The sequence below is a fragment of the Platichthys flesus genome, chromosome 15 (genome assembly GCF_949316205.1).
Source record: "Platichthys flesus chromosome 15, fPlaFle2.1, whole genome shotgun sequence".
Taxonomy (NCBI): Eukaryota; Metazoa; Chordata; class Actinopteri; order Pleuronectiformes; family Pleuronectidae; genus Platichthys; species Platichthys flesus.
The window spans coordinates 6032115-6058000 of NC_084959.1; the positions used below are offsets into that span (position 1 = coordinate 6032115).

At 41.8% G+C, this 25886-nt stretch overlaps 2 protein-coding genes across 3 annotated transcripts in view; one reads left to right on the plus strand and one right to left on the minus strand.

Annotated features, from left to right (window-relative positions):
- LOC133969524 (replication protein A 70 kDa DNA-binding subunit-like) overlaps window positions 1-15220 on the minus strand; it is a 32334-nt gene extending 17114 nt beyond the window's left edge. The window contains exons 1-10 of one of the 2 annotated variants that reach the window (XM_062406065.1): window positions 15090-15220; window positions 14639-14686; window positions 13703-13781; window positions 13479-13587; window positions 13302-13393; window positions 13125-13208; window positions 7755-8226; window positions 5561-5663; window positions 5371-5439; window positions 2053-2245 (exon numbers count right to left, since the gene is read on the minus strand). In XM_062406065.1, the coding sequence (XP_062262049.1) occupies window positions 2053-2245; window positions 5371-5439; window positions 5561-5663; window positions 7755-8226; window positions 13125-13208; window positions 13302-13393; window positions 13479-13587; window positions 13703-13781; window positions 14639-14686; window positions 15090-15122 (1282 nt within the window). In that variant the 5' untranslated portion in view covers window positions 15123-15220. Of the gene's footprint in view, window positions 1-2052; window positions 2246-5370; window positions 5440-5560; window positions 5664-7754; window positions 8230-13124; window positions 13209-13301; window positions 13394-13478; window positions 13588-13702; window positions 13782-14638; window positions 14687-15089 lie in introns of both variants that reach the window. The other variant, XM_062406064.1, reaches the window with a different exon arrangement.
- Window positions 15221-16163: 943 nt separating this feature from the next.
- On the plus strand, window positions 16164-22494 carry smyd4 (SET and MYND domain containing 4). The gene is made up of 10 exons (XM_062406950.1): window positions 16164-16368; window positions 16669-16813; window positions 17415-17504; window positions 18682-19675; window positions 20408-20659; window positions 20896-21092; window positions 21205-21352; window positions 21438-21554; window positions 21932-22055; window positions 22286-22494. The coding sequence occupies exons 1-10, from the start codon at window positions 16235-16237 to the stop codon at window positions 22407-22409; spliced, it is 2325 nt and encodes a 774-aa protein (XP_062262934.1). The 5' UTR covers window positions 16164-16234; the 3' UTR covers window positions 22410-22494.
- Window positions 22495-25886: the final 3392 nt, after the last annotated feature.

A 25886-nucleotide genomic window follows, 5' to 3' on the forward strand; every position in this document is an offset into this window, starting at 1 on the left:
CTTTTGTAGAAAAAACATGTTTGCATTCCTTAAAAGGAAGTTATCTAAAATCCGCATTTTGTATCTGTATCAAAAATCTGTATTAAAATGTAACTGGTAAAGATAAACATCCCCTTCACAGACCAGTTTATAAAAATACAATAAATTCTAAAGTTTAAAACAAATTACATCCTAATTGCCACACCTGCAGAGAGACTGCTATCCGACATGTGCATCATATCACTAATACCATTCAGCACATCGTTGAATCACCACGTTCAACCCCAATCTACACACGGACCGTCCCAATTTACCTGTCACAGAGATAAGACACCCCTGTCAGGCACAGAGGGCAGGCACCCCAACTAAAACAGTGGAATGAGCATCATCCTGTCTTTATCTTCCCTCGGTACTGTCTGCCTGAATTAACCCTCTCTCTGACCCAGTCTTGACGTTTTCCTCCAGGATATCTGGTTCACAACTGACAGGCATGTGTCTGTCTATTAACTTTTGTTTTATATTCACCAACAGTATTTAAGTGTCTACATTGACGAGCAGAGAGATGGTTCAGCGGATAACACACATGTTTAAATCACAGACTGTTAATAGAGATGGACAACAAAGCCTCTCCATCACCACCTGGTGGTTGCCTGCAGTACAGATAATAAATCGTGCCTTCTCCATGTTAATGGATGGGACATGGGTCAAACTAAAAAACGTCAAGTAAGTTTTTCTCAAATATGGCTTCTGTCATTATTGATAGGTCTTAACACATTGATGTTTTTTAATTAGTTTTTGATATAAAAAAAAATAAACAAGGTGAAATGTAATGATTGCTCAATAGACACATGCAAGTGATTTTTAAAGAATTTGTGGCATTCACCAGTTTTTGTTATGAGAACAAACACAATTCCCAAATGGTCCAAACCTGTTTTCCCAGTCATGCATGGATATTCTGACACTCTCCACAGAGATAAACACAATTTTCACCAGAAGTCATAATGCCAAACTAATCTGAATAAATTAGGAATGTAATTTACACAAAATTATTGCTAAATCCTCAGGGTGCTCACATAATTATCATTGTCAGGGTCTGAGAAGATTTTCACAACTTGATTTTATTGGCATTTAAAAAGGTAAAATAAACCTACATGGTTCAGTAGTTGTTGGAAAATTCTCTCAACCAACGTTTGCCTTGGGGTCTTTACGGATGTAGCTGTCAAGCTAAGTCCTCAGCTGCACCTGACAATCTGTGTATAAGACTTTGGGCTGTAAGATTCCCTCATCTAACAGCTACATGACTGTCACATCTCCCCGATTGCCTCTCACATTAGTCATGGACCACTTTGCGGAAGAAAGATATCTTTGAGCAACTATGTCATGTCAGAACAATCACTCTTTTCTGTGCCATCGTCGTGTTGTGCTGCTCTGATGACGTCAATGACAGCTGTACTATTTATATTTCCTTATTGTCTCAGGTCCCCTTGCTCTATACCAACACCCCAGAACTTGTTTTCTGTGTCTGAGAGCAGGACCTGAAGCTCTGTGGCAGGAGGGAAACGTTTTTGTGAGTTAAATGTTCCAACACATAGAGCAGAGCAGGTTGCTTTAGGAGTATATTGAAATTTTAGGGGCGTTTATATGTGAATAAACAAATATCGTAGACAAAAATCATAATTTAAGAGGACTTAAGTATGATGGAAATATTTGTCTTCACATCGACATCGGCCCAAATAACTTGAGGTGCAAAAGATTGACAATCCTCTTCATCACACATACTTCACCTATGTGCCACAATCACTGAATCTCTAATTAACACTCTGTTTCATTCGATATTCTCAAGGTTTGGAGACGGAGTGAGACATATTTTCTTAACATAGAAAGTAATTTGCTTGACACATACCTCTCAATGAGATGATTGTAAACAGTTGATTGTGATTTGTGATTGAATATTTAGCTCCTCAGTTGGAGTCCCAATTGACTTGAGACTGTACCTGCTCACTCACTGTTTAGTTTCTCTTTCATTGGCGTATGAAATGTAGAAATCAGGTCTCACAGATGCCCTTGTCTTACCAACGATGGCGTCATTGTCTCTGTTTTCCAGCTCGGCGATGGGCACAAAGTCACAGTGCAGTGTGGGGACTCCCTGGCTGTCATCGCACAACACAATGGACGAATTGGACTGGAGGGTCATCTCATACTCGTTCTTCACTGTGGTGAACTGCTTGTTGGCCGGCTTCAGCATTCCCTTGGAGATGTAGTAAACCTGTAGGGAACAGACGGGATGAGATGTGATGGCGTCGTACAATAACACCTAATCAAAATGGTTATTTCCCATAAATCCGGAGCAACAATGACTGATCCGATTGAGCGACCGCTTTATTGATCCTGCCAAGGAAACGTTATTACAACAAAACCTGTGTTTCCCCAATACCTCCCAATAGGAATGAAAAAAAACTTCAAGTCCATTTAAGATGTGGTTTCATATCAGCCCCATCACTTCTCTAATTCACCAGAAAATAAGCAGCTGCTGTGAGCAAGTGTGCTAAACAGTCCAATTTAAACTCGATCTGCAGGGCCCACTTCTTCATTTACAACTCCAGCTCTCTCTCTGAGTTTGTATCTGTGGGCCTCTCTCTCCCCTACACCTCTCTCTGATTTACCCCACACAGAGATAGGAGCATGAAACTAATGTGATAAGCATTGGGGCCAGTCAGAGCCAGTCAGAGCCAGTCACACCAACTCGCTCCTCTGTCAATAATCAGACCACGAAGGAGAAGACGGATTCATCCCTTTATTTATCTTTGAAGGGCAGAGGGCACAAATTGGATCTGGGGCTGCGTTGGGAGTCACTGCCAGTTGCTGATACCTGAATCAGTGCAACTAACGAAATGATTGCCGGGGTTAATTGAGTCATTAAGCTCTGTGGGACAGACTGAATTGAGCGTGGGCTTTAACATGTGTTCTACCTGGATGCAACTGCAAAGCTGGAGGGGAACATGCTAAACGCATTTTCTGAGGATTTGTCACTGAGACGATGTAATATGCTCTCTCACTGTGTCATCATGTTTCTATACACCTCAATCTTACGCCAGGTTCACACCGGACGCGGAAGCGACGCCGAAGCGAGGCGGTAGCGCTAATCCCTAAAGCGCCGGCGCTTGGCGGTTCACACCAGGCGCGGAAGCGACGCCAAAGCGCCGCTGTTATCAGCCTGCAGTAATAACGGCATTTAATAATTTTTTTCAAGCATATACTTACTTGTTGCTCCAAATGAACTGCATCCGCGTCCCAACATGTGTCCTTTTTAGTCTTGTCTTTATACAACATCCGAGGATCATACAACACACTGTACTTCTCCACATCAATTATTAATTTAATGTCATCCATGTTGAAGAACTTCACCGTTTACTCTGTTAAATGTCGGGTATCGAGGGTAAATTACGTATTCTCCACTCAAACCTATGTGGAGAATACGTAGTCCCCCCCCCCCCCCTCTCTCTCTCTTTTTATCTGTATCACTGCTTGTGTGGCTGTAGTGCATGGGCAGAGGGGGACATTTAATAATATGGTCGGTAAAAGTGGTAAAATTAAATCTCCAGGACAACAGATGGTGAATACAAAGTATGGGATGCATATTTGATCATTTACATCATATAAAATATGTCGTCAATATCGTTTAAAATCGTTTTTCAGTGTGTTTCCTGTCGCGATACGCTCGCGTCAAGCGAAAAAAATTGACTCGACGCCGAAACGATCGCTTCACGGCGCGAGGCAGCCGCGGCTCAACGCTACGCTTCAGCCTCCGGTGTGTTCAGCACAACGATTTAACATGGGAGTGGATGGGAGCCAGAGGATTGGCGCTGCGCTTACGCCTCGCTTCGGCGTTGCTGTGTTTTTATTATTTAACCACTTCAATTCAAAATATGGCGAACCCTTGACTTACCATGTGCAAAGACTTGTGTTTTCTTTTAATGTTCATTATTATTTTGAAGGTAATATTTTAGTTTTGTATGAAATTCTGTTTGGTTTTCCGCCTTAGAGCCGGGTCAGAGGTCACTGTCATTTTCAGTTATGATTCAGCAGCTTGAGGTGGTAGGCAATACATTTCTTATTAAAGGGACAGGGAAGCAGATGTTTGCTGACATGAGATCCTGAACCAGGGTCCTCTGGTTCAAAGATGATACTATTAGCCAATTCTGCCTCTGAGACTCTTCCACCAAGTGTTATGGCTAAAAGTTTCCTACGTGTAAGCTCTTATTGGATGCTTTCTTATGTTAGATAGACACAATATCCACATGTTGTGAAAGATATTGATCATTCTCCTTGTGGACTGACGATACCGAAACTGTAACTAAGACAAAGAAGCCTCTGGAGGTCTAAGTTGTTTTCCATTGCTGAATATTTGACAATTTGTAAAGTTCAGACCCCTCCGCTCTGTGTGCCTCTCACTGTGTTGTCTGCTCCAACACAAACACACTCTTGTCAACACTAGCTTTTCCCTCAGAGGCTAATCTGACTAGTGGATCAGAGTTTAACAGGCTCCTTATGGATTTCCACTGGACTGGCAGCCGAGAAAAGATGTCCCCCCATTTCTCACTATGAAGAGGTTGCTGCAAGGCTGGTGTAAAGAGAGATAAAACCTATCCTTTCATATCTTAGAGGATCTAAAGATATTATCTATGTATCAATCAAAAAAAGCTCCACAGTCTGAAACAATGGAACCAGTGGAGATCCCCTGACTGTATACTAGGTAATCTGGCAGGTAAAGTACAACACTCAGAATTTTGCGTTCACACATGCACATCCTCCGGAGAAAGTACGGAGGATCTGTGAAGTCCAGTGCAGTTCTGAGAGCAGCTTGACAGACAAACTTTATGTGTATACTCCACAATGAGCATATCCAGACATTCTAACAACAGCAAAACAATAAAATATTATCCACCCAACTGCTCAATATGTCTCAAACACATTTCAGTAAAATATGACTAAATAAATCCCTTCCACAAAATCCTCCACTACTTGCCTACGGCTCAGTGATTGGACAGAAGTCCAGCAGGCATGGGGGGATTTTGCAGAAGCGGTTTATCAGACACTACTTTACAAATGATACACTGGTTTGCGACACTATGTGGATACAAAATGGATGCCTGTGACTGTCTGTGAATTCATTGTATGCTTAAGATATTGTCTTGCTTTTGACAAAAATGAGTCTCAAGTTAATAACTAAGGCGGCCGTGTTCCTTTCGGAGTAACGCTAGTAAAACATTTACTTGCAGCTTCTAGCCGTCCTGGGTAAAGTGCATGCAGACGTTATCGTCTTTGTGAGCTTTCCAAGAGACTGTTATCGCCTAAGGTGTGGATGGATATGTGGGCGTGGGACTTGCTCACCTTGCCTTGCTCCACTAAAGGGAAAAACTTGTCCACCTCCTTGTTGAATGCTGTGACCCTGATTTCTCCCTGTTGACAAGCACATTTCATTAAAGACATTTTGTAGAAGGAATAAAAAGAAAAAAACAGCCATATCTTGACATATGTTGGCAATGAACAGATATTTAGACATCTCCACTCCTCTACTCACACTCTCATCCACTATCTCAAAGGAGAAGAGCTTGCCCTCTCCTCTAGAGTTATTCCAGGTTCGGATACTGTTCTTGTTGGTAACTCGGGCTCTGATAGTCCACCTAGGGATACACACAGGGTAGACATGAGTAATACTAAATCAGAACGTACAAAGTATATGTCGACAAAAACAAGATCACAGAACATTCTATAAAAAATCTGTTGTTTAAAAAGTCAACACTTTCATTTAAAAATACAATAAATATAAAGCATAGACTTGTTAATAAATAGATTTTAAAGGTTCTCTTTGACCAACACAGTTATGTGCAAGTGAACTTCTGTCAGACAACTCACGTTCGATCATGTAATATATTTATTACAACAGATTTAGTGTTTGGCGTCTAGGCTCCAACTTAATCACTCCCCCATATGATTACACAGGAATGATGGGAGTGATGAGCAAATACTTGTAACCCCCCGTTGGAGCCTACAGGTGGATGCTGGGGTGGTGGAGAGACTGAAGCAACAGGTAGCAATGCTGCAGCAGCAGTGCGAGCAAGAGGGGTTGATGGGAAATGTCTCTCTGGTTAAATAGACCACCTGATAAGGTGGGTGTGTATTATAGATGGTTGTGGAGATTGAGGTATGTCACATGATGTATGTCACATGATGTATGTCACATGATGTATGTCACATGATTGGCGCAGCGCAGCTCGAGTTGCCTGCCAGGACTAGCTCGCAGGCGTCGCCATATAAGCGGTTGTGGTCTAAAGGTCAGAACAAACAGAGAAGACTGCTGCAGAGACACTTTGAAAGTATTTTTTCTTAATGAGCATCCAAACTCGGCTCACATCAGTCAACAATGTGTACACAACAGCGCAAAAGAGCAATTCCCCAGGAAATTGGACAAGTGTCTTTTTCCGTCTTTTTAAAGTTCCTTGAAAGAAAAAGAAAAGAAAACATCCAACAACTTTCTTTTCAAAGAGTGAACTAGGTGTTGTACATCTTCGAACTCCGGGATGCATTTAAAATGTGCCTCTCCCTCCGTTTTTTAACAACAGCCAGCCAAGCTCGGCAGTTTATGCAGCAGTGAGCTTTTGGACTGCGTTGATAATTGTGCAGTGGAGGATATTCATACCATAACTTTGCCTGCAATTAAATCCCCTATCATGAGAGCAGCTGCTGGCCCAGAGTGAACTTCATTCCCTGCTCAGTATGGATAAGACTGCTCCACCAAGGTTTATGGCAGCCAAAAGCCAATTATAGTGTTCTCTAGATGCTATTACTTAATACCAGCAGAAAGGAATGAGAAAGCCACGTAAACGGGCCATAAAGGACCGCTGCACATACAAATCGTCGTCATATAATCTACTGTATGTAGCACTTGTCACACACAAACACACACTGGCTCCTTTCATTTAACACAACTGCACGCAGAAGAACCACCGCTGCTGAAGTCATCCATTTTTACTCACTGTAGGTGCTCCCCAACATCAAAGTTAGAACAGTCATCAGTTTATTACAGCACCTGCAGGCGCAGTTATCTTTACAGCATGCAATTTCAAACAAGGCCACGTTATCAGAGCCCAAACATAGAGGGAGAGTTGACAGGGTAACTTTACTCCAATCTGGCCAACTACATCTTGGCATGTCTGTGCTTTTGTCTTTCTGTGGTTCAACTTTAAGGTCAGAGGCGGCGACATAAGCCTAATGAAATGATAAGAAGCAAGAGGGGAAGAAACTGCAGTCAAATGTAACCCTGGAGGAGGAGAGGAAATTGTGAGAGGGAAGGATGTGGGTAGAAAAGAAACTGGTGGTTGGTCAAATCCCCACGGGGTCAAATAAAAGGAAACCTTAGCAGCAAATCACAAAGACCCAGCAGTACCTGCTATATAAGTGTCAGTTTCTGAGGCGAGATCGCTCATTCCATTTTATTTCATTTCTTTGCAAATGGGCTGATCAACGCAACACGCACAATCCACACAACGCATACAACGACCTATACCCACATGCCCCAAAGTGGCAGTAAGAAATGGCAGCAAGCAGAAAGCACAGCATGAGGGGAAATAGTTGAGGTGATGAATGAGCACAACGGGAAACGCAGGCAAAGTGAAATAACATTGTGTGCACTAAAGACTTTAAAGATTTCCTTAAAATATATATAAATAGGTTTGTGAAAGCAGGCACATGAAAAAACCAACACACACACTTACTTGCTTTGGTAGGGGTGGAGGGTTTCAATAGGCATCACTTTTGTTGAAGAACCTGGAGAAGAGCTTGTAGCCTTCGTGGGCGAAAACATCATGGGTGACGTCTTCATGGGGGATGTCTTCATGGGGGATGTCTTCATGGGCGAAAACTTCATGGGTGAGGGGGTCATGGGTGATGTTTTCATAGGTGAGGCCTTCATAGGTGAAAACTTCATGGGTGAGGGGGTCATGAGTGAGGCCTTCATGGGTGATGCCTTCATGGGTGAGGCCATCATGGGTGATGCCTTCATGGGTGAGGCCTTCATGGGTGAAGCCTTCATGGGTGAGGCCTTCATGGGTGAGGCCATCATGGGTGAGGCCTTCATGGGTGATGCCTTCATGGGTGAGGCCTTCATGGGTGAGGCCATCATGGGTGAGGCCTTCATGGGTGATGTCCCCACAAAACCTTTTCCACTGCCTCTGGGAGGAGAATACACTGCTTGGAAACAAAGTGAAATACTTACAGGCGAATTCCACAAATGAATTAGTTGAAATACCAAATATTGTCTAGGTATTGACTCCAAAGTTTATAATTTTTGTATTCTAAAAAATCGCTTTGGACAAAAGCGTCAGCTAAATGATATGTAATGTAATGTAATGTAAAAGAAGTTACTTTAGGCTCAAGGTTATTAAGAAGGCAAGAACATTTGTGTCTTAAAGAGATATTCGGTAGTCCCATAGATAATATATAATATTAATACCTCAGAACACATTTTTCAGAGAAAAACAGTATCTCACATTGACAAATTTACCGTCTGTCACTGATCTGTAACCAGCAGAGCGTCTACCCGTTTCTAACAAACTTTACTTAAACCTCCGGATGAACATATTTCATTAGTTCTAAAATATAAATGGTGTTACTGTTATCTGATCGCAAGAGCTGATGCCAAAATCATAAAATACCTAAGAAAGTTAAACTCCCCCTATAGACCTCTCTGCAGAGTGACTCTCTGTTAACGTCAGTCTGTGCAACTGTATTTAAATGTGTTTTTCCTTTCGAGCAAGACGTTATATTCATTATAACTTTACCTTCAGTAATATGACAAAATTATAAGAATTAGTTATAAGTCAAAACAACAAAAACTTTTAAAGTTTAGAATAACGTACATTCTTTCTGCTTCTTTTCACAAATGGCAAAGCCAGAAAACATGAACAGTTTGACGAGCCCACAGAATCACAAGGTTTTATCACACCTCCCACAATGAAGTAGCATCAGCCACACCAGTAGTGATTCAGACCAGACAGTGAGCTGTTACCAGAATGTTTTTTATGCAAGGCCTAATTTTAGCATGACCTGCCACACCGAACCACAGTGTTTGGGGGCGTTGAAGAACTGTCTGCGCTAAAAGATGTAATTCCACAGAGACCCTCCCCTGATTTAAGCTCTTTTGCTGGTGAACAGGAAGTGCACCTCAATGATATCCTCCTTTTTTTTTGGGGGGGGGGGGGGGGGGGTTAGGGCTGTTCTTCTGTGTGTGTGTGTGTGTGTTGCACAAATTCCTTGGGGAAATTCACAGGTTGAACAGCTATTTTCATGCGCAGGGTAATTAACATCAATATTCATGCACACGCTTTCTGGATGGAGTGTAAGAAGGAGCTGGTCGCGAAAGAAGAGATGGAGAGATAATAGGTGGCGGGGATGGGTGGAGGGGGAGCGGAGGCCAGCGAGCTTTATCAAGGATCCTCATTTTTTGCGATTAAGATCAGCACAGGCTCCTAATGTGCATGCCAATATTGATGTACAACAGCCAATTTGTAAAGCCTGCTTTGTGGTGAGGACACTGTAGGAAGAGACACAAAAAAATATACAGACATGAACAAAGCAATAAAAAGAGAAAGTGTATAAGACACAGCGTGTGAGTGTTTGTTGGGTGGGGAGAGACAGAGGAGAAGAGAAAGAGAGTTGTGAGTACAAAGGAAACCTGCAGAGAACGGTTACTGATGAATAATGAATATTTTTTTAACCGCACTTCAGCGAGTGCAGATCTCAATGGAATTTAAATATCATCCGCGAAGCAGTTTGACTTTAGTCTATTTTAAGTGATGGCTCCTGATGAATATTTAAATGGTAACAGAACAGTCGGTGGCATGAGGTCATGACCTGTGACTAGACAGCTACTGCTTAAAGATAGTAGCTGTCGAGTTATTGTCTGTTATTTCAGAATATTGATATTGTGACTCGAATATTGATGTTTTTTTAAATAGAGGAAGTTAAATGTCACTTGTGGCTGACAAACTCAAACACTATCAAATGCTATCACCTGAAGACAAAGGTTCTCTGATCACATCCACCCACTCCGAGAATGTCAGAGGTCGCTTTAAAACTGACTACGGGAGGGGCTTCTCATTGAGTTAACTATGCTTCCTCCTCCGTCTTGCAGCCCTTGACCTGGAAAATGATCCCGGTCTGTCGTTCCAGTCCCGATGTTCATCTTGGAGGAGACAGGGAGCGAGGAGGGAGGAATCAAAGGTTTATAGTGTGTGGAGGTTATTTTGCACTAGACTGCAACACAGCTTCAGTCAGAATCCTGTTCAGCAATTGGTCAATGGACAGATGGACGGGTGTAGAAACAGCAATATTGTGACAGTTTTTGTAGAAATAAAACAGCACCTGTGATGGCTGTACTGTTTTTCATGTCTTTAGAGGGACGACAAATTATGAAATGTTTAATCTGAAGTCTTTGACTGATGTTTTCTCCTTCTACTTGTTTTGTTCTTCTTTTTTGCTTCAGGTGGCTTGAGACTAATTCAGAGAAAATGCTTCTTCTGCTTATCAGTTATTATTTGTCCTCTAAAATCAAGCTTGAGCCTGAATCATATGCACTGGACGACTGAGGCTCAGGAGGGCGTCCACTAACCAGAGGGTTGGGGGTTCGATCCCTGCATGTTTTAGTGTCCTTGGGCAAGACACCAAACTAAAAATGTTGGCTATGTCATCTGTGCATGGTATAAGAGCGCTGTAATGAATGTGTGTGTGTGTATGTGTGTGTGTGTGTGTGTGTGTGAGAATGGGTGATGAAGACATTTAGTTTACAAGCTCGTAGTTGAGAAAAGCACTATTGAAATGCAGACCTTCTATACCCCCTCGCATTTTTGCTCTCTCTCTCTCTCAGACCTACTGACAGGACCTGAGACACGAGGATGAGACATGAGTAAAGGAAGTGAGGAGTGAAGTCCTTACACAGGCTTGAGCCTGGATCTTCTAATACAACAGCAAGGTCCCTATAACCATTGAGCTCATTGGAAAGTTGTAGCATTAAAAAATTCTGTGAATGCATACAATTGTACCTTCCCAAAAATATTGGGAAGTAATCAAACACTTGGCTGCATTGCGCAAGAGAAAACACTTCTAAATGTTATGCATACGGAGTTCAGTTTTGGCTCTGTAGTGGAATGCAGGGCCATTTCATCAACAGAACAATTAAACAGAGCAGCAGGCTTCCTGTATCTGGGGGGATCTCTGAGGTAACATGGATCAGAGGATATAATAAGGATAGAATCTGATGAAGACTTAATGAAGAGCCTCTTCTTTGCCTAGTCAAATTAGTCGTCTTTTTTCCCTCTTCCACCATCTGAGCTTAGCTATGTGGGGATTCAGTCCACAACACAATATTCATGAAACCCTGAACTCGAGGAGCCATCGGCCCACACAAGCTCCCCCAGTCACAACACACACATATGGACACACACCTACGCATGCACAAACACACAATATATACCAAGTGCTCATTATCCACCCACTTGCCTACGTCCTCCATGGAGGAGGACTATTGGGTACATTTCTGCCACACAACAAAATCAATGTTGATGCTATGAGCACTCGCTGCTATAAAACAACTGAGTGAAACAAAGGCTAAGCTAATAAAAGAAGCTGCGATAAAACACAGACTACTTTGGGCATGATACACGGCACCAGTCGCTTTGGCAGGAAACCAAATGTTATTGGGGGGGGTTCCTACTCTGTTATAAAAATCTGTTTGGTCGTAAAACAGTGAAACAGAGAGTTATTATCTCCACCAGCCACATGGCTATTCGATAACAAATATAGTTTTCTTCTCTAGAAGCTGAGCCGTATTTGTGTTAAAATAAAATGAACTTGATCTGAAGGAATTGCGTTTTTCCATTAACGTAGCATTGTACATGATCCTGTTTAATTTTGCTCTTAACCCAAACTTCGACCACAGCCTGTGAACACTAATTTTGATGAATATTAGAAGATTGAAAAGAACTTTCTTTATCCGACAAATTGAAGTGTCTGAAAAATGAACAACAAGGAATCTGCGGTTGCAAAACTATGTCTGCAGAACAACAACACTGAGAAGAACCAGTGAGAGAGCAGCACATCATTTTTCTTAAAAGGGTACATGGCGCCCTCTGCTGGTGAGATACCTTTTTCAAATTTAAATGAGCTCTATAATACCTGGAGAAAAATCATCCAACCACCTCCTCAAGTTTCCTGTTATTTGTAAGGATCATTATTTCTTATTTAAGATATTTATTTTAAGTGATCACTACTTTATCCCTGACTTCATATTATTATATATGTAAGCACAACTTTCCAACAGCTCCTTCTGCATGACTGCAGAATAAAGAGTTAAATTAGTAACCTCTAGTCAACAAAACTATTCAGGTATCCAGTGCATGTTACTACTTAATAAATAAATAAGAACAGGTTCAATATTTAATCTTAAGAGGAAACAAGTTTAAATCGTTATATTGTAATAACCATGAACCTCAGGATTACAATGATTTATTGAGATATCTCAACATTTTATATAAAAGCTTTGAAAAGCTTCTACATACAATTGTTTTTGTGCTTCTATCAATTCTACATGGGGGCTGCTGCTTTAAAAAACAGATCTATTAAAAATCATCTTCATTGATTTAAATTTACATCAGCCTCATGCTGCTCTTTTGTTTATGGAAACCAAAGGACTAACTGTTGTATAATCTTGGTATATATTATCTAGAATGTAAGTCTAGCAATCAATAAGTGTGTGCTTCTTTGGACGAATATGCAAGACATTCATCCAATTTATTAGCTGTCAAAGATTTTTGTTAAATAAGTGGAGCCCTGCAGATGATGCCTATTTACTGATAAAACCATATATTGCTAAAGCAATCATATTTCACTATAATAACTGCTGCTGTGGAGGAGAAGCTACTTTGCCAAAGCAAGAAAACCACTAGTATTGAAATGATTATCCTTTAATTCTAATAAAGAGGATTTATCACAGTACAGCACCTAAAATCTGTGTAATGACTGATGAGACCAGAGAGTCGTGTTTACAGAAGCATGAAACTAATAGAAAATGTCAAACATGACACACTCACTGCTGTTGCTCTCATTGGAGAATCCAGGTGCTGCAGCCGATGAAGACACAAACGTGCTTGAGCCCGAATTCTCTGGAGATCTATCTGCAATTTGAATAACAAGCATAAGGGAATGTGCAGAAACTTTTTTTTTTATGTTTCTTAGTTCATGCATGAACATTTTTTAAAGAAAAATACCATCTGTGCCGAATGGAGTGGGACTTCCAATCCTTCCTCCAGTTTCCTCAGCCGACTGCAAGATCTCCAGACCCATCACAACCACGACACGCCTGCAACCCAGGTATAAAATGAAGACAAAGCTGATTTCATGCCGAAAACCGAAAGGAGAGGGAGAAAGAAACAAGAAACACATGCCTGCCATCCGCCAGAGTGTTGGTGAGGGTCTTCTTCAGCACACACACACAGTTTGGTTCCAGGATGTTCTCTTCAGCCAGATTGTTTAACTGTGTGACCAGCAGGAAGGCTACATACCCAAACACATCAAAACCAAACACATTCATGTACCACTGAAAACACTCAATCCATCATCTCAGTTTATAAATGTTAATCATAATAATTACGTTCTGCAAGATACTCACAAGTTGACGATTGGTGACCATCACTCATCATAAGCCGGAACCTGTTTGGTCCAGTGGGACTAGTGATCCTCCGCAAGTTCTGACAAACACAGAGGAAGCAAAGGATACAATACACAAAACAACAACCGTTAAAATCTCTGGATACTTTTGCTCAAAACTTGAAAGTTCACAGTTCCATGATGACTTATCAATTGACCAGGGAAAAGATACAACAATCATCACAGGAGCACACAAATATTTATTTAAATGCTATGACTTATAGAATATTTGGACTTTGTCATCGCCAAGAACGTTATTATTTCACCCCTGAACTTTTGACTGTGATCAGGATTACACAAAACTCCTGAACGGATCTGGACAAAGGAGGTGGAGCCAAGAACTTCTTTCAGTACTTTGTTTTACATTTCAGGATAAGGAGTTTTTAACCCTTTTACAATTTTCCAAGAAATTAAGTGATGGATCTTCACGAGAAAAACAGTCGAGCATATTTAGGGAATGTATTTCTATGAGTGTGTGTATTAAGTCGCAGCTTGACTGCATTTAAGAAGACTGTTGGGCCTCGGTGGAGGCATACGCTCTACTGAGTACCATTCGAGTTTGATAGTGTGACGTAACGATAAAGATCAATCCTAAATTTCCCTTAGGATAAATAAAAGAGTAATCTATCCATTTATTGCAACGGTAGCTATTATTTTGAATGTCTTCAGTTGTACTGGACGAGTAAAATCAATGAGTCAGACTTCCTTACAGCAACATTGGACTTTGACACGTTTTCTTTCAAATTGTATTATTGTGACCTCAGCATAAGCCATATTAGAAACTCTAATCTACTACAAGTAATCCGAGACCTGTCAAACCATTTAAATTCCTTCTGAGGTGGTGTTTTGAATAGAAATATGGGTGAGTTGGCAGATGAACTGTTTGAACTGTACTTACCAGCAGCTGCAGAACAGGGTTTTTGACCTCTGAGCCATTGAACAGGATCTGGAACACAAAACTGTTTTATTAAAGACTCATTCTGTCTGATTACACTGCTAATATAAATGTATACACTTGTTTTGTGAAGCCCCTAACTGCTAAACATTCGCTTATGAGCTAATTCGTTTGACTATTAAAGAATCATGATTGTTTTTCTATCCACTGAATCAAATACAATAAACCTGTGTGGACCTAATTACCACACACGCAGAGAAACTCGCTATTTCTCCCAGTTCTTATCGTTTAAATCAAATCAGCTGCAGAAACAGCTGAGACTTTAAATCCCGTTAGCAAACAGTGCTAGCATGCTGCTGCTGGTGGAGCTACGTTTGCTAACATGTCAGCCTGGCGACACCGAGTTAAGAGTAAAACTAAAGATTAGGTGCGTTGTATTAAAGTTAACACTTACGCCAATGGCCCCCGTTGTGAGTTCTACACTCATGTCTCCAGGATACAGCTACGTCCAGAGCCAAAACACCTTAGCTTTCCTTATGTGTTGGCGAGATGAGAGATGCAGGTGGTCTCGCGAGACGTGCGACGCAAACGTTACTTTCGATATGAAAACAGAGAGAAACGTGGAGGAGCCGAGGACAACACAGGAAGAGACCCCTTGTTACCTTCAAAATAAAAGGGTACATAGGGTCAAGGTTTGTGTCCGCGTGTTTGTGAAAGAGAGAGAGACAGAGAGAGTGAGAGAGAGAGGGAGTAAGAGAGAGATAGAGAGAAATAGACTGTCTCTGAGATCTGATCGTCACACTTTAACGTCACATGGCATATAATGGACTTCCTACATTTCTATTTGTTATATTTCTACCTGCACAAATACACCTGTCAAAGAAGTATAGTTTTGTTCTGAGATCTGATCATCTCCTCAGACATAGGCTGTCTTTACACTAAAGCTAATTACTTGTCATTTGAAAATGTCGTGTGAACTGAGTTTCCGGTTTTGATGTTCGATGAGGATTGATGACTTTAATGGAACATGTGTAGTTGTTCAGTAGCCCTTGTTTTAGATTTAGTCCAACAATTTGTCTCTTTCCAAAGCCTGGTATGGATTTATTTGATCTTGTGGAGAAAGAGATATGTGAAATGGTTATGGCTTAGTTCAGATCTGAGATCTGATCATCTACTCAGACCTTTGTTGTCTTTAAACATTTTACTTTTCATGAAACATTAGGCTTGCAAGCAGTTGTTTTGAGTTTTTTATATGGTTGAATAATGATTCACCTTTGACTTCAATTGTAATGGATTTGGCTGCAACACTGTTTATCCCTGAGACTCCAGAAGTGTTTATTGGACTCAAACACTTCACCCAACCCTCCATTGGTATAGTGGCAAGTAGATAAAGACAATATTGGTGAACTATCCCTTTATGATGTCGCCATTGATTCTCTCTGCTGAGCTGTGGGTGTTGAACAGCATGCGTCTTATTTTGAAAGTCTCTGTAGGAGACTCCCTGTAACTTCCTTTGACTTATCCGCTTCAGAAGCGGCGGGACACGGAATCAAAATAAACCCTACACGTTCCTCCTGTGCTCTCGATTTTGTCTTCATCATGGATCTTCCTTGTGTCCAGTGGCAGGACCACGTGGCACAGAAGTGGACGAGGCTCGATCCCGAGTCACAGGAGCGTTTCACATCCCTGGTTGAAGTAGATGATGTTTTTAAATGTGCCTTAACTCTGACAACGTGAGTAGCTGCAGCTACAACCACTGTGGTTCATCACAAGATGGTTTAAAGTATGTTTTAATCTAAACTGTTTGAAGGCTGCTGCTGTGGTCAGTCCTCAGGGGACAATGATCTGGAGCAAACTACCTGATCCACTTTTATAATAATCATCAGTCTGAATAAACTATATATGAATTGGTTTCTATTCCCTTGTAATCCTGCAGGGGTCACTTTTTAAACAGGACTTTGGTTGAGCTGTCAGTCACGTACAGAGAGTGTCCGCTGTGTCTCATCAATGGAAACTTGTCTCTTGTTCTCCAGACAAGATGATTTGGACTTTCTGCAGTCGATCTGTGACAGAAGCTCAGCGCAGAAGGACACAGGGCGAGCAGCAAAGTGCAGGGAGAAGGGAAACAGCAGCTTCAAGAGCAGAGACTACACTGCAGCCGCTCTGCACTACTCACAGGTTGAAAAAGAGATTTATACTAAACCTCTATCAAAGACTGCATGGATGTAAAAGTCATCTTTCAAATATCGTCTAGATTTTTTATTTCAATGTGATGTTTGTATTTTAATCTTGTTCAACTAGTTTGTACAGTTATCCATTAGAATTCATGTCGTGAAAACATAGTAAAAGTTCTGATATCGTAGAAAATAGTGTATAATGTAAAATGTATTATATATGTAAACTAGTACAAAATCGTATGTTAAAATACACTGGGTATTAAAGGGAAGTAGGCCTCAGTCATGACAACCCTCCCAGTCTTAAAGGGATAGTTCACCCGAAAAGGAAAATGCATTAATTATCCGCTCACCACTCTGCCGATGGAGGTTGTGGGCGAAGTATTCTGGTCCACAAAATAGAAGTAAATGAGGACCCCTCCTTCAGACGTAACAAAACAACATTTAAAAACCCTAACCCTAACCATACTGCTCGTGTGGTGTCATCCAAGTGTCCCCCTGGGCCTGACATTCAAATTTGAATGCCTGCAACACTGTTTTGGGTGAACAATCCCTTTAATAATTGTGCATCAGTTCATCAGCTTCTCTGTCTCCTGTGTCCACAGGGCGTTTGTTCTGCTCCCCTGAGGTCAGAGCAGCTGCCTCTGTGCTACGCCAACCGCTCCGCTGCCCTCTACCACCTGCAGCTCCACCAGGTGAGAAGCTGCCATCTTGAACCTCTGCTCAAATTATGGGGGTTGCACCAATCCCACGCTGATGTCATAGAATCAGATACTGACTCACACAGCTGGATTCGGGTGTCGTGACATTTGAGGTGGTCCATGGGGGGGCGATCTAATTAAGTAAATTCCTGAAGACCTGTACATTTAGTTATATGAAGGCTGTAAATACATATTTAAGATTTTGCTTTACCAAGCTGTGGTTTAGGATCATTTTGGATTTTATAATAAATAAGATTTCAGTACAGTTATTTCTATAATAATTATATACATTTATTTAAAATAATGATCAATATCTCTTCCACACAGTGAAGAAACAACTTTAATTAATAAAAACACAGGTATCAGATCGGTATTGGTCGATATCTACACTCTTGATATCAGTATTGTTTTTCCCTGTTAAATAATGAAGCAGTGTGTGACTTGTGGTTTCATTAGTATTAGTTTTAAACCAGATCTGCTTCTGTTGATGTTTAACAGCCAGAGTCGTGAGTGAGGGACCAGTTTAAACGGCTCTTGACTGATCCTGCAGGGAAATGTTACCATAACCCGTGACATTACTGCTACACAGTAATATCACAGGTTCAACTGGCTGTCTGTACTTTACTCATGAATGAATGATTTCAGAATATAGTGTCAGGAATCTGACCTTTCACATGCATCATTGACATTAAATTAGATTCTCCACTTGGTCACTCTTGCAATATGCACTCAGCTAGAAGTGTATTATGCAGGTCAGTGTAAAACTAACGCAGTCCAACACAGAATTCTAACATAACTCCTCATGTGGGAAGGTTCAGTTTGTGTTGAAACTCTTCTGGAATCTATGAGTAGTGGTGTTTATATGAAATTGCCCACAGCATTCAAATCAATGATGGTAGAGGCTGAATAACAGAGACTGAAAAGTGATAATGTGACAAAATCTAATGAAAGATATTTTGCTATCTTACTGGGATGAACTGTAAGACGTCTTCAAAGCCTGTTTAGTGTCTGACAGAAGCTCCTCCTCTCTCAGCCTTCTCAGCTCAGTGCCTCCTTGTTTAGGTTTGGATTAATACTCAGTCCAAGACTTAAAGAATTTTATAGGTAAAATTATTTTTCATAAGTCGTTAATTTTGTGAGTCACACTCCTGTATGTCTGTTTTCTTTTCAGGAATGCCTGCATGACATTGACAGAGCCCTGGAGAATGGCTACCCCTCTCATCTTGTGCACAAACTTGACGAGCGTCGCACACAGTGTCTCAAACACGTCTCCGGAGGTCAAAATGAAAAGGTTGATCGTCACGGTTCTGCCTCAAAGAATCACAAAGGTCCGGACAGAGCTGAAACTCCATCTGTTCTCATGAGTGAGATTTGTCCTCAAGCTGCTGTGGGGTTCAGCCCGGAGAAAGGCCGACACCTGGTGGCTGTGCAGGGAATAGCAGCTGGGGAGGTGATCCTGACTGACAGGCCGTACAGCTGCGTCCTCATACCAGGGATGGAGGAGGTGCAGGGGGGGAGAGGAGGGCTGGACTCAGAGAGAGGAGGGTTTGGAACCGAGCACCGACGCTGTCACAGGTGTTTGAGAGAAACGCTGTGTCCTCTGCCGTGTGACGGGTGTAGTTACAGCCGATACTGTTCCACCAGCTGCCAATGGGATGCCTGGGAGGAACATCACCACTGGGAATGTCCACTGGGAGCAGATCTGATAGTGATGGGTGTGATGTCACAGCTCGCACTTAGGGCAACGCTGAAGGCGGGGTTAAAAAACATCCAAACGGCCAGGGAGCCAATCAGAGGCAAGCACACAAAGTCGGAGCCAGACAGTCGAAGCAGTGAGTCGAGTGACACAAATCACCCTGATCCTGCCGCTTCACACTACGGTGACTCTTACCCCAGCGTGTTTCACCTGCTTCACCACCTGAACCGCCACAGCCCTGCTCTGCGCTTCCTCAATGCTGTTACCATAGCAACGCTGGTCCGGAGGCTGAGCGAGACAGGACCTCCTCCTGCATCCTGGACCCTCGTTGGGCCTCCAGCGGCACCAGAGGAGGATGGAGGCAACGCAGACTGGAGCATGGAGCTGTGGCTAATGGGAAGTGCAGTTCTGAGGCACATGCTGCAACTGAGGTGCAACGCCCAGGCGATCGTCTCGCTGCAAGATGCAGGTAACGTAAACTGGTGTAATACAGTGATATCTGCACGACTTCAAATTTAACTTTGTTGCTCTAAGCAATTAAAACTGTTTGATAAAGTGAGAAACATGAATGAAAAATCAAACAATGTCCTTTGATCAAACTCAGCAACTCAGGGTTTCAGCGAATCAGAGGGAAAAAGATGGATAACACATTTCTAGGTATATTTTTTGGGGTCCTAATATGAAAGTCTTCTGAGGTTTGACTGTGAAAAGTTTGTAATGTTTTTTCTCTTAACTTTCTAATACGATAATAGTTATGCAACGTGTGATTAAAATAAATATTCCTGCATTTCATGTCTATAGGAACAACTCTTTCCATAATGGATTAGTTATACATTTATACACTAAATTAATTCATATTAGACAATGAATTTATCAATTTGCTGATAAGATCTCAAAATGTAATTTGACTAAAAATACAGAAACCAGACTTTTTTAGTTTAATATCACAAATAAGAAAACCTGACATTTAAAAAGTTAGAGTCAGTGTATTTAAACTTTTAGTCATTTATCATAATTATTTATTGGTTGATCCACTAATTGAATGAATCGATTTAGCACCACTCTAACTGTATCCATGCTATAGTCTGGTACAATCCACCAGGCAGTCAAACATTTTGTGCGTTTTCAATAATTACATCTCAAGTTGTGGCCCTCTAGTTACACGCTGACCTTTTACTTTTTGTTTTTTTGCGTCTGACAGGAGCAACTAACTCCCCGGTGCAGTCCCGCAGGGAAATCCGCATTGCCACGGCAATATTCCCAACTCTTAGTCTCCTGAATCACTCGTGCTGTCCCAACACCAGCCTGGCGTTCAGCACCGGAGCTGCTGTTGATCCCTCCGGCTCGGATCTGTCTGCAGACGTCAGGGAGAGTGTGTCTCAGCCCCGACTCAATGTGACTGTCAGAGCAGCCAGAGTTATCGATGCAGGACAAGAGATCCTGCACTGCTATGGTAAGAAAATGATTCTGAGATAGAAATCACTTTGGATTTGGAATAACTGATGCAAAAGAAAACCCATTGCCAGGGCTCATGCTGATTCTACAGCACCGCTACATTACACCTCTATCTCCTGAAATGATCACATCATTGTTTACAGTTTCCTGTGTGGCTCTATTAACTTCTTCCCGTCTTATTGATTTATGTATACGTTTTACAGCTTTCACCGGTCCTCTCTGTCTCTCCTCCAGGTCCTCACAGCAGCAGGATGGTGACCCGCAAACGCCAGCATCTCCTGCAGGAACAGTACTACTTCCTGTGTCAGTGTGAGGCCTGCAGCCGAACCCAGGAGGAGGGAGGCACGGAGGGTGGACAGCAGCGGCCGGGTGGTGGAGGTGCTCGGCTCGAGGCGGGACTCCTGTGTTTCAAGTGCAAAGGATCTCTCAAAGTATGAGCTAGTATGAAAGTTGCTTTTATGAACTTTTTTACTCTTTCAAGATCGACCCGTACGAGTTGACTTTTCAATCTGAATTGTTTTTGCAACATTTTATGATTTTCAGAGAAGCGGTGCAGACAAGGGAACAGGATTCATGTGCTCCCAGTCGTCCTGCTCTCATCGTGTGTCGTCCTCTGAAGTGAGCCTCGTGCTGCAGGAGATCAGAGTCGACCTGGAGAAAGCGGTGGAGCTCATGGAGAGAGAGAGGCCAGGTGGGAAACCATATTTCAACTGCTGATACTGTTCATAGATACAGTTTAAGGTGTTTGTGACATCTTTATGTTTTTCTCCCCTCAGATGAGGCTGTGAGACTCTTGAATAGGACTCAGTGTGAGGCTGCACGAGTCCTCGCAGAGACGCACCCTCTGCAGGGAGAGCTGGCTGATGCTCTGGCCAGAGCATACGCTACAGTGGGTGAGGAAGTGAATTTGTATGTGCATGTGTGCTATTCCATTATGGGCTCAATGCACCCCCATCTTCACACAAACTTTATTTTTTTTAAAGATAATTAAACAGAATAAAATAAAAAAAACATTGCAGTTTAGTGGAAAGAATGCTAAAAATGTAATTTCATTAAATTGGGTAGCACTATTTAATGAATATGAATTTCATTTAAATTTGGAAAACATTCCACTATATTAACATTTATTTAATAAAAACTTAAAAACTTAAACTATTAACAGACATCTCCTAATATTATCTAAAATTTCATGTTTCAAATTCTCAAACACCCTTCATGTCCAGATGTATGAGCTGTTCTGATTTTTCCTGCTTTGCTCTGTTGTTCGTAGGTGACTGGAATAACGCAGCCTCCCATCTGGAGCGCAGCGCCGTAGCTATTGGCTCCCAGTACGGAGATGACAGTATTGAACTGGGTCAGCAACTCTTCAAATTAGCTCAGCTACACTTCAACGGGTGAGTAAGTTGTACCGACAGTGAGGACAGTCTTCAGGGCACGCCGCTTCCCCCTGTCTGATGGGAGGCGTGTAGTCACAGTGCAGCTGTCCATGTCATTTCCTTTAATGAGATTTAATTAGGCGAAGTGTACACGAGTCTACAACTCAACAGTTTGAAAACTTGTAGTTCTTTATTGTTTTGACTGACGGTACCAGTGAATGTGCCCTGTTCTCGTCTCGTCCTCCCAGGGGAGCCAGAGGCCCGGCCCTCTCCGTCATCCCTGAGGTCAGAAGACTCCTCCGCCTGCACTCTGGTCCGGGCTGCCCGGAGCTGCAGGAGCTGCAGGACATGGAGGACTGTCTACGAGGGTAGTCTCCAGCAACTACACCCAGAAAAAGCTTTACACAACACATCTTAGTCTTAGTGAAACTGAATAAAACGGTGTCATTATCTAAAATTTGTTATGTTACTTTTTTGTTTTTGCTGTGCTCACTAACCATCTCAGTAAATACTTTTTACACGCCATGCAAAGAGAAAGTATAAATAATTGCTGCTATATACAGTATAACAATTCAAAGTAAGTATACTGGTGTGCATGCAACATCTACAAACCAAACACTAATAAGCTTATATTTTATAATTTACATTAAATGCAAAGATAAAGATAGAAAAATATGTTTTTATATCGCACATATTTAAGAGCAATTTGTTTAGGAAGCAACATGGTAACCTGCAGAGCTTCCAATTAATATAAGCATCTGCAAAGTACAGATGGAAGTAGTTATATACTGAATATATATTTACTACTTTAGAGTAAGTGCACTGGTTTGGAGGTAACATGTAACTCTGCACAGCTTCCAATCTGCCACTGGTGTACGTAAAAGTTCAGTGTGACGCCGACCTCTTGGTGTCAGAATGTATCCATCAATAATTTCAATTTCATGCTCCAGTGGTGGTCCTGCAGCGTGAGGCAGCTTCTCCGCCAGGTGCTTCCTGGGTAAATGTGTTTCTCTAAATAAAACCGAAAGACGTACTTTATGACTCTGGGCTTTTTGCAGGAATGGTTTAAATTGTAGCAAGTTAATTAGTCCATTCAATCTGCAAATACACTCACCTGCCACACGCACGTACAGTGGCCCTTGACCTTTAGGTGGCAGCCGTTATCCACTGACAAATTCAATTTCATGCTCTGATGGCAGAAAAGCAAGATGTAGCCGTGACTCCTGGACCTTCAGTGCCCCGCCCGTGTCCTCCAGGACCTGTATACCTTTATTTTAAAAGTCTTTATGAGCCACTTCTATCAAAGCATTAATTAGTAACTTGTCTCTGTAATTAGTAGAAGAGGAACGACTGCTCGTGTGCCACATAAACATCCAAATAATCAGTCAAACTTATTGAAAGCTCTGCTGCTGAGGTTCATCAGTTCTCTGAGATGAAGGAAAGCTCACGCAGAGCAAAGACAATAAAATCTCTATCACAGCTGGAGCTCCGGAGGCATCTGCCAGTTACACATCACCAGTATCTGGAGGGCGGCCAATCTGACAGACGGGCCTACGTGCACACAGAAGGTCAAGACAACAAAACTCAGAGGCAGCTGGTGGAATCAGCTGAGGAGCGGCGGCTTTACGGTGAATCCCAGAGGCCACTTCAGTGGCGGGGGGGGGGGGGGGGGGGGGTCCAGGACCAAAACAAGTGAACACCCTGAAGAACTGCCGGAAGTAAACTGAGTATGATGGTGTCACAGGGATTGATCTGCTTGGCTTATTGAATCTCTGAGGATGAGATCCTCAAAGTTAATCATTTTCATCATCCATCTATCTCCTGTTTATTTTCTAGATTAATCAGTTGAAGCCTATAAACCATCAGAACAACAGTCTCCTACAGCCCAAGGTCACACCAATAACATCTATAACCCCTGAATATTCAACTTATTAAAATGTAAAATAAACTTTACACTGTGCTTTGGCCCCTGTGATGAATTTATGAAATACTTTCTGTTGAATTGACCTAATTTATGTTATAAACTTTTGATTTCAGTTTGGACTCAATCATTTTTTTTTTCTGGACTTTGGTTATGTATATAGATTTTTAAATTTATAGCTTTCTTGACACATCCTGTTTTACTTTGAAGCTTCTTTCTTCATTTACTTCCTGCTTTTGTTGGGCCAATCAGGGCCACAAAAGCAAATTACCCTTTCTGTTGATTTACAACAGTTGTCAAGACTTAAATTAATATTAAACTGTTCCATGTTCAACAGCTTATATTCCTAACAAAACTTCAAAACTATGAAAACCAAACTTCATGTTTTATTATGAAAGTATGAGCCTGTATATTTAAAGACACGCAACTTTCTCTCGGTATAAATCAGAAGTGACTGAATGAATCACACTGATCATCAGTCTGGCGCAAATAATTAATTTTTAAATTCAAATTAACTTGATACAGTATCCCCCCTCACTCAAATCCCTCTTAGAAAACCCCAGAGCAGATTCCCTTCCTAATGGCCGACAGTTATATGAACGTTATGATGTGACAGACAGATCTGGTCTTTCAGTTGGTGAGTCACTGATGCAGCTTCACATCTAGAGCCACAGATAAGACGGCTTACATAGACATCAAGAGAAAAGAGACACGGCCCCCAATGTTCACTAATGCAGCCTAACAATCTGAAATAATGCGCAAGTGATAACATAGTTCTCATATTAATTAGACATCATGAAGCGACAGTGTTTGATTTTCAAATGAGGCGATATTCCTCTGACGAACTCTAATAAAAGATACTTTAGAAAAAAGGGTTTGTGTTTGTTTTCTCACTCTCTGGCAAATTCTCTACATCTCTGCTTGTCCCGTGTCCTCAGAGCCTGTTTTGTTTATTCGCTCATCCCTTTCCTGTGTTCTTAAGCTCAGCCTGGAGCCGAGAGAGGAAGATTGCAAAGTGAGGAAGGGGACAAAGGAGGAGGAGAAAGACAGACACCAGCAGTAAATAAGTCTGCAGATGTCCCCGTGCTGCTGGCGTATCAGATCCCAGGGCCCCTATTCCACCCTCCGGTGCCATTTGAGGCCATTTCCAGAGGCTGTGACCTCGATCTTATCAGATGTCTTGCTATACATAATGCAATCAAAACTGGCCAGACCGCAAACAAAAAGCTGTCCCGTGTGTATTCTGTGACAATATCTGTGACACACACCGGCCCAGTTACCGGCAGCCGAGCGCGGCCTGACTCAGCTGCTGGTCATCAGCTTCACAACCCCCGCCCCCCACCGCATGAATTATACACACACCGTCGCTGCCATGACAATGAACTCTGACATTGTTGGAGTGAGGGCAAAGACCAACACACTCCCATTTCAAACACATGCTCACACCATCAGTCAGAGGTAAACAAAGTACTCAGGTCTTTTATTTGATCTTTATCCGGATCTTAATAGTTTTTTACCGAAGTAAGTCTGTCTTTGACCAATAGAGAAGCAGATTCTCAATTCTTAAAACTGTTGTTCCCATAACATTTGTCCCAAAAAGTCAAACTGAGCAACAGCACAAAAAGGGAATGTCCATCTGTGTTTTTCAGATATGTTAATAGTATTTGAAAAGCTATAAGACTAATATATGTGTATTGTTTAGTTTTGTAAAGTTGTTGAAATTAAAGAAATAATACCAGACCAAAAAGGGAAGAGAAATGTGGCTAGAAACCTAAATAGGAGGAAGATTTAGTTTTTCCTTTTGTATTTCGAGAATAAAGCGGGAGTGTCGACAATAAAGTGGGAACGCCAAGAATAAAGTCAGAAATCTGAGAGAAACATCAAACTAAATCAGAGAGATGTTCTTTTCTCCTTGGAGAACAAAGTCG

Coding starts and splice junctions, on each gene's coding strand:
- smyd4 (XM_062406950.1), top strand. CDS start 16,235: ATGGATCTTCCTTGTGTCCAGTGGCAGGACCACGTGGCACAGAAGTGG. Junction 19,676..20,407: donor CGTCTCGCTGCAAGATGCAG/GTAACGTAAACT, acceptor TGCGTCTGACAG/GAGCAACTAACTCCCCGGTG. Junction 22,056..22,285: donor GCTCAGCTACACTTCAACGG/GTGAGTAAGTTG, acceptor TCGTCCTCCCAG/GGGAGCCAGAGGCCCGGCCC.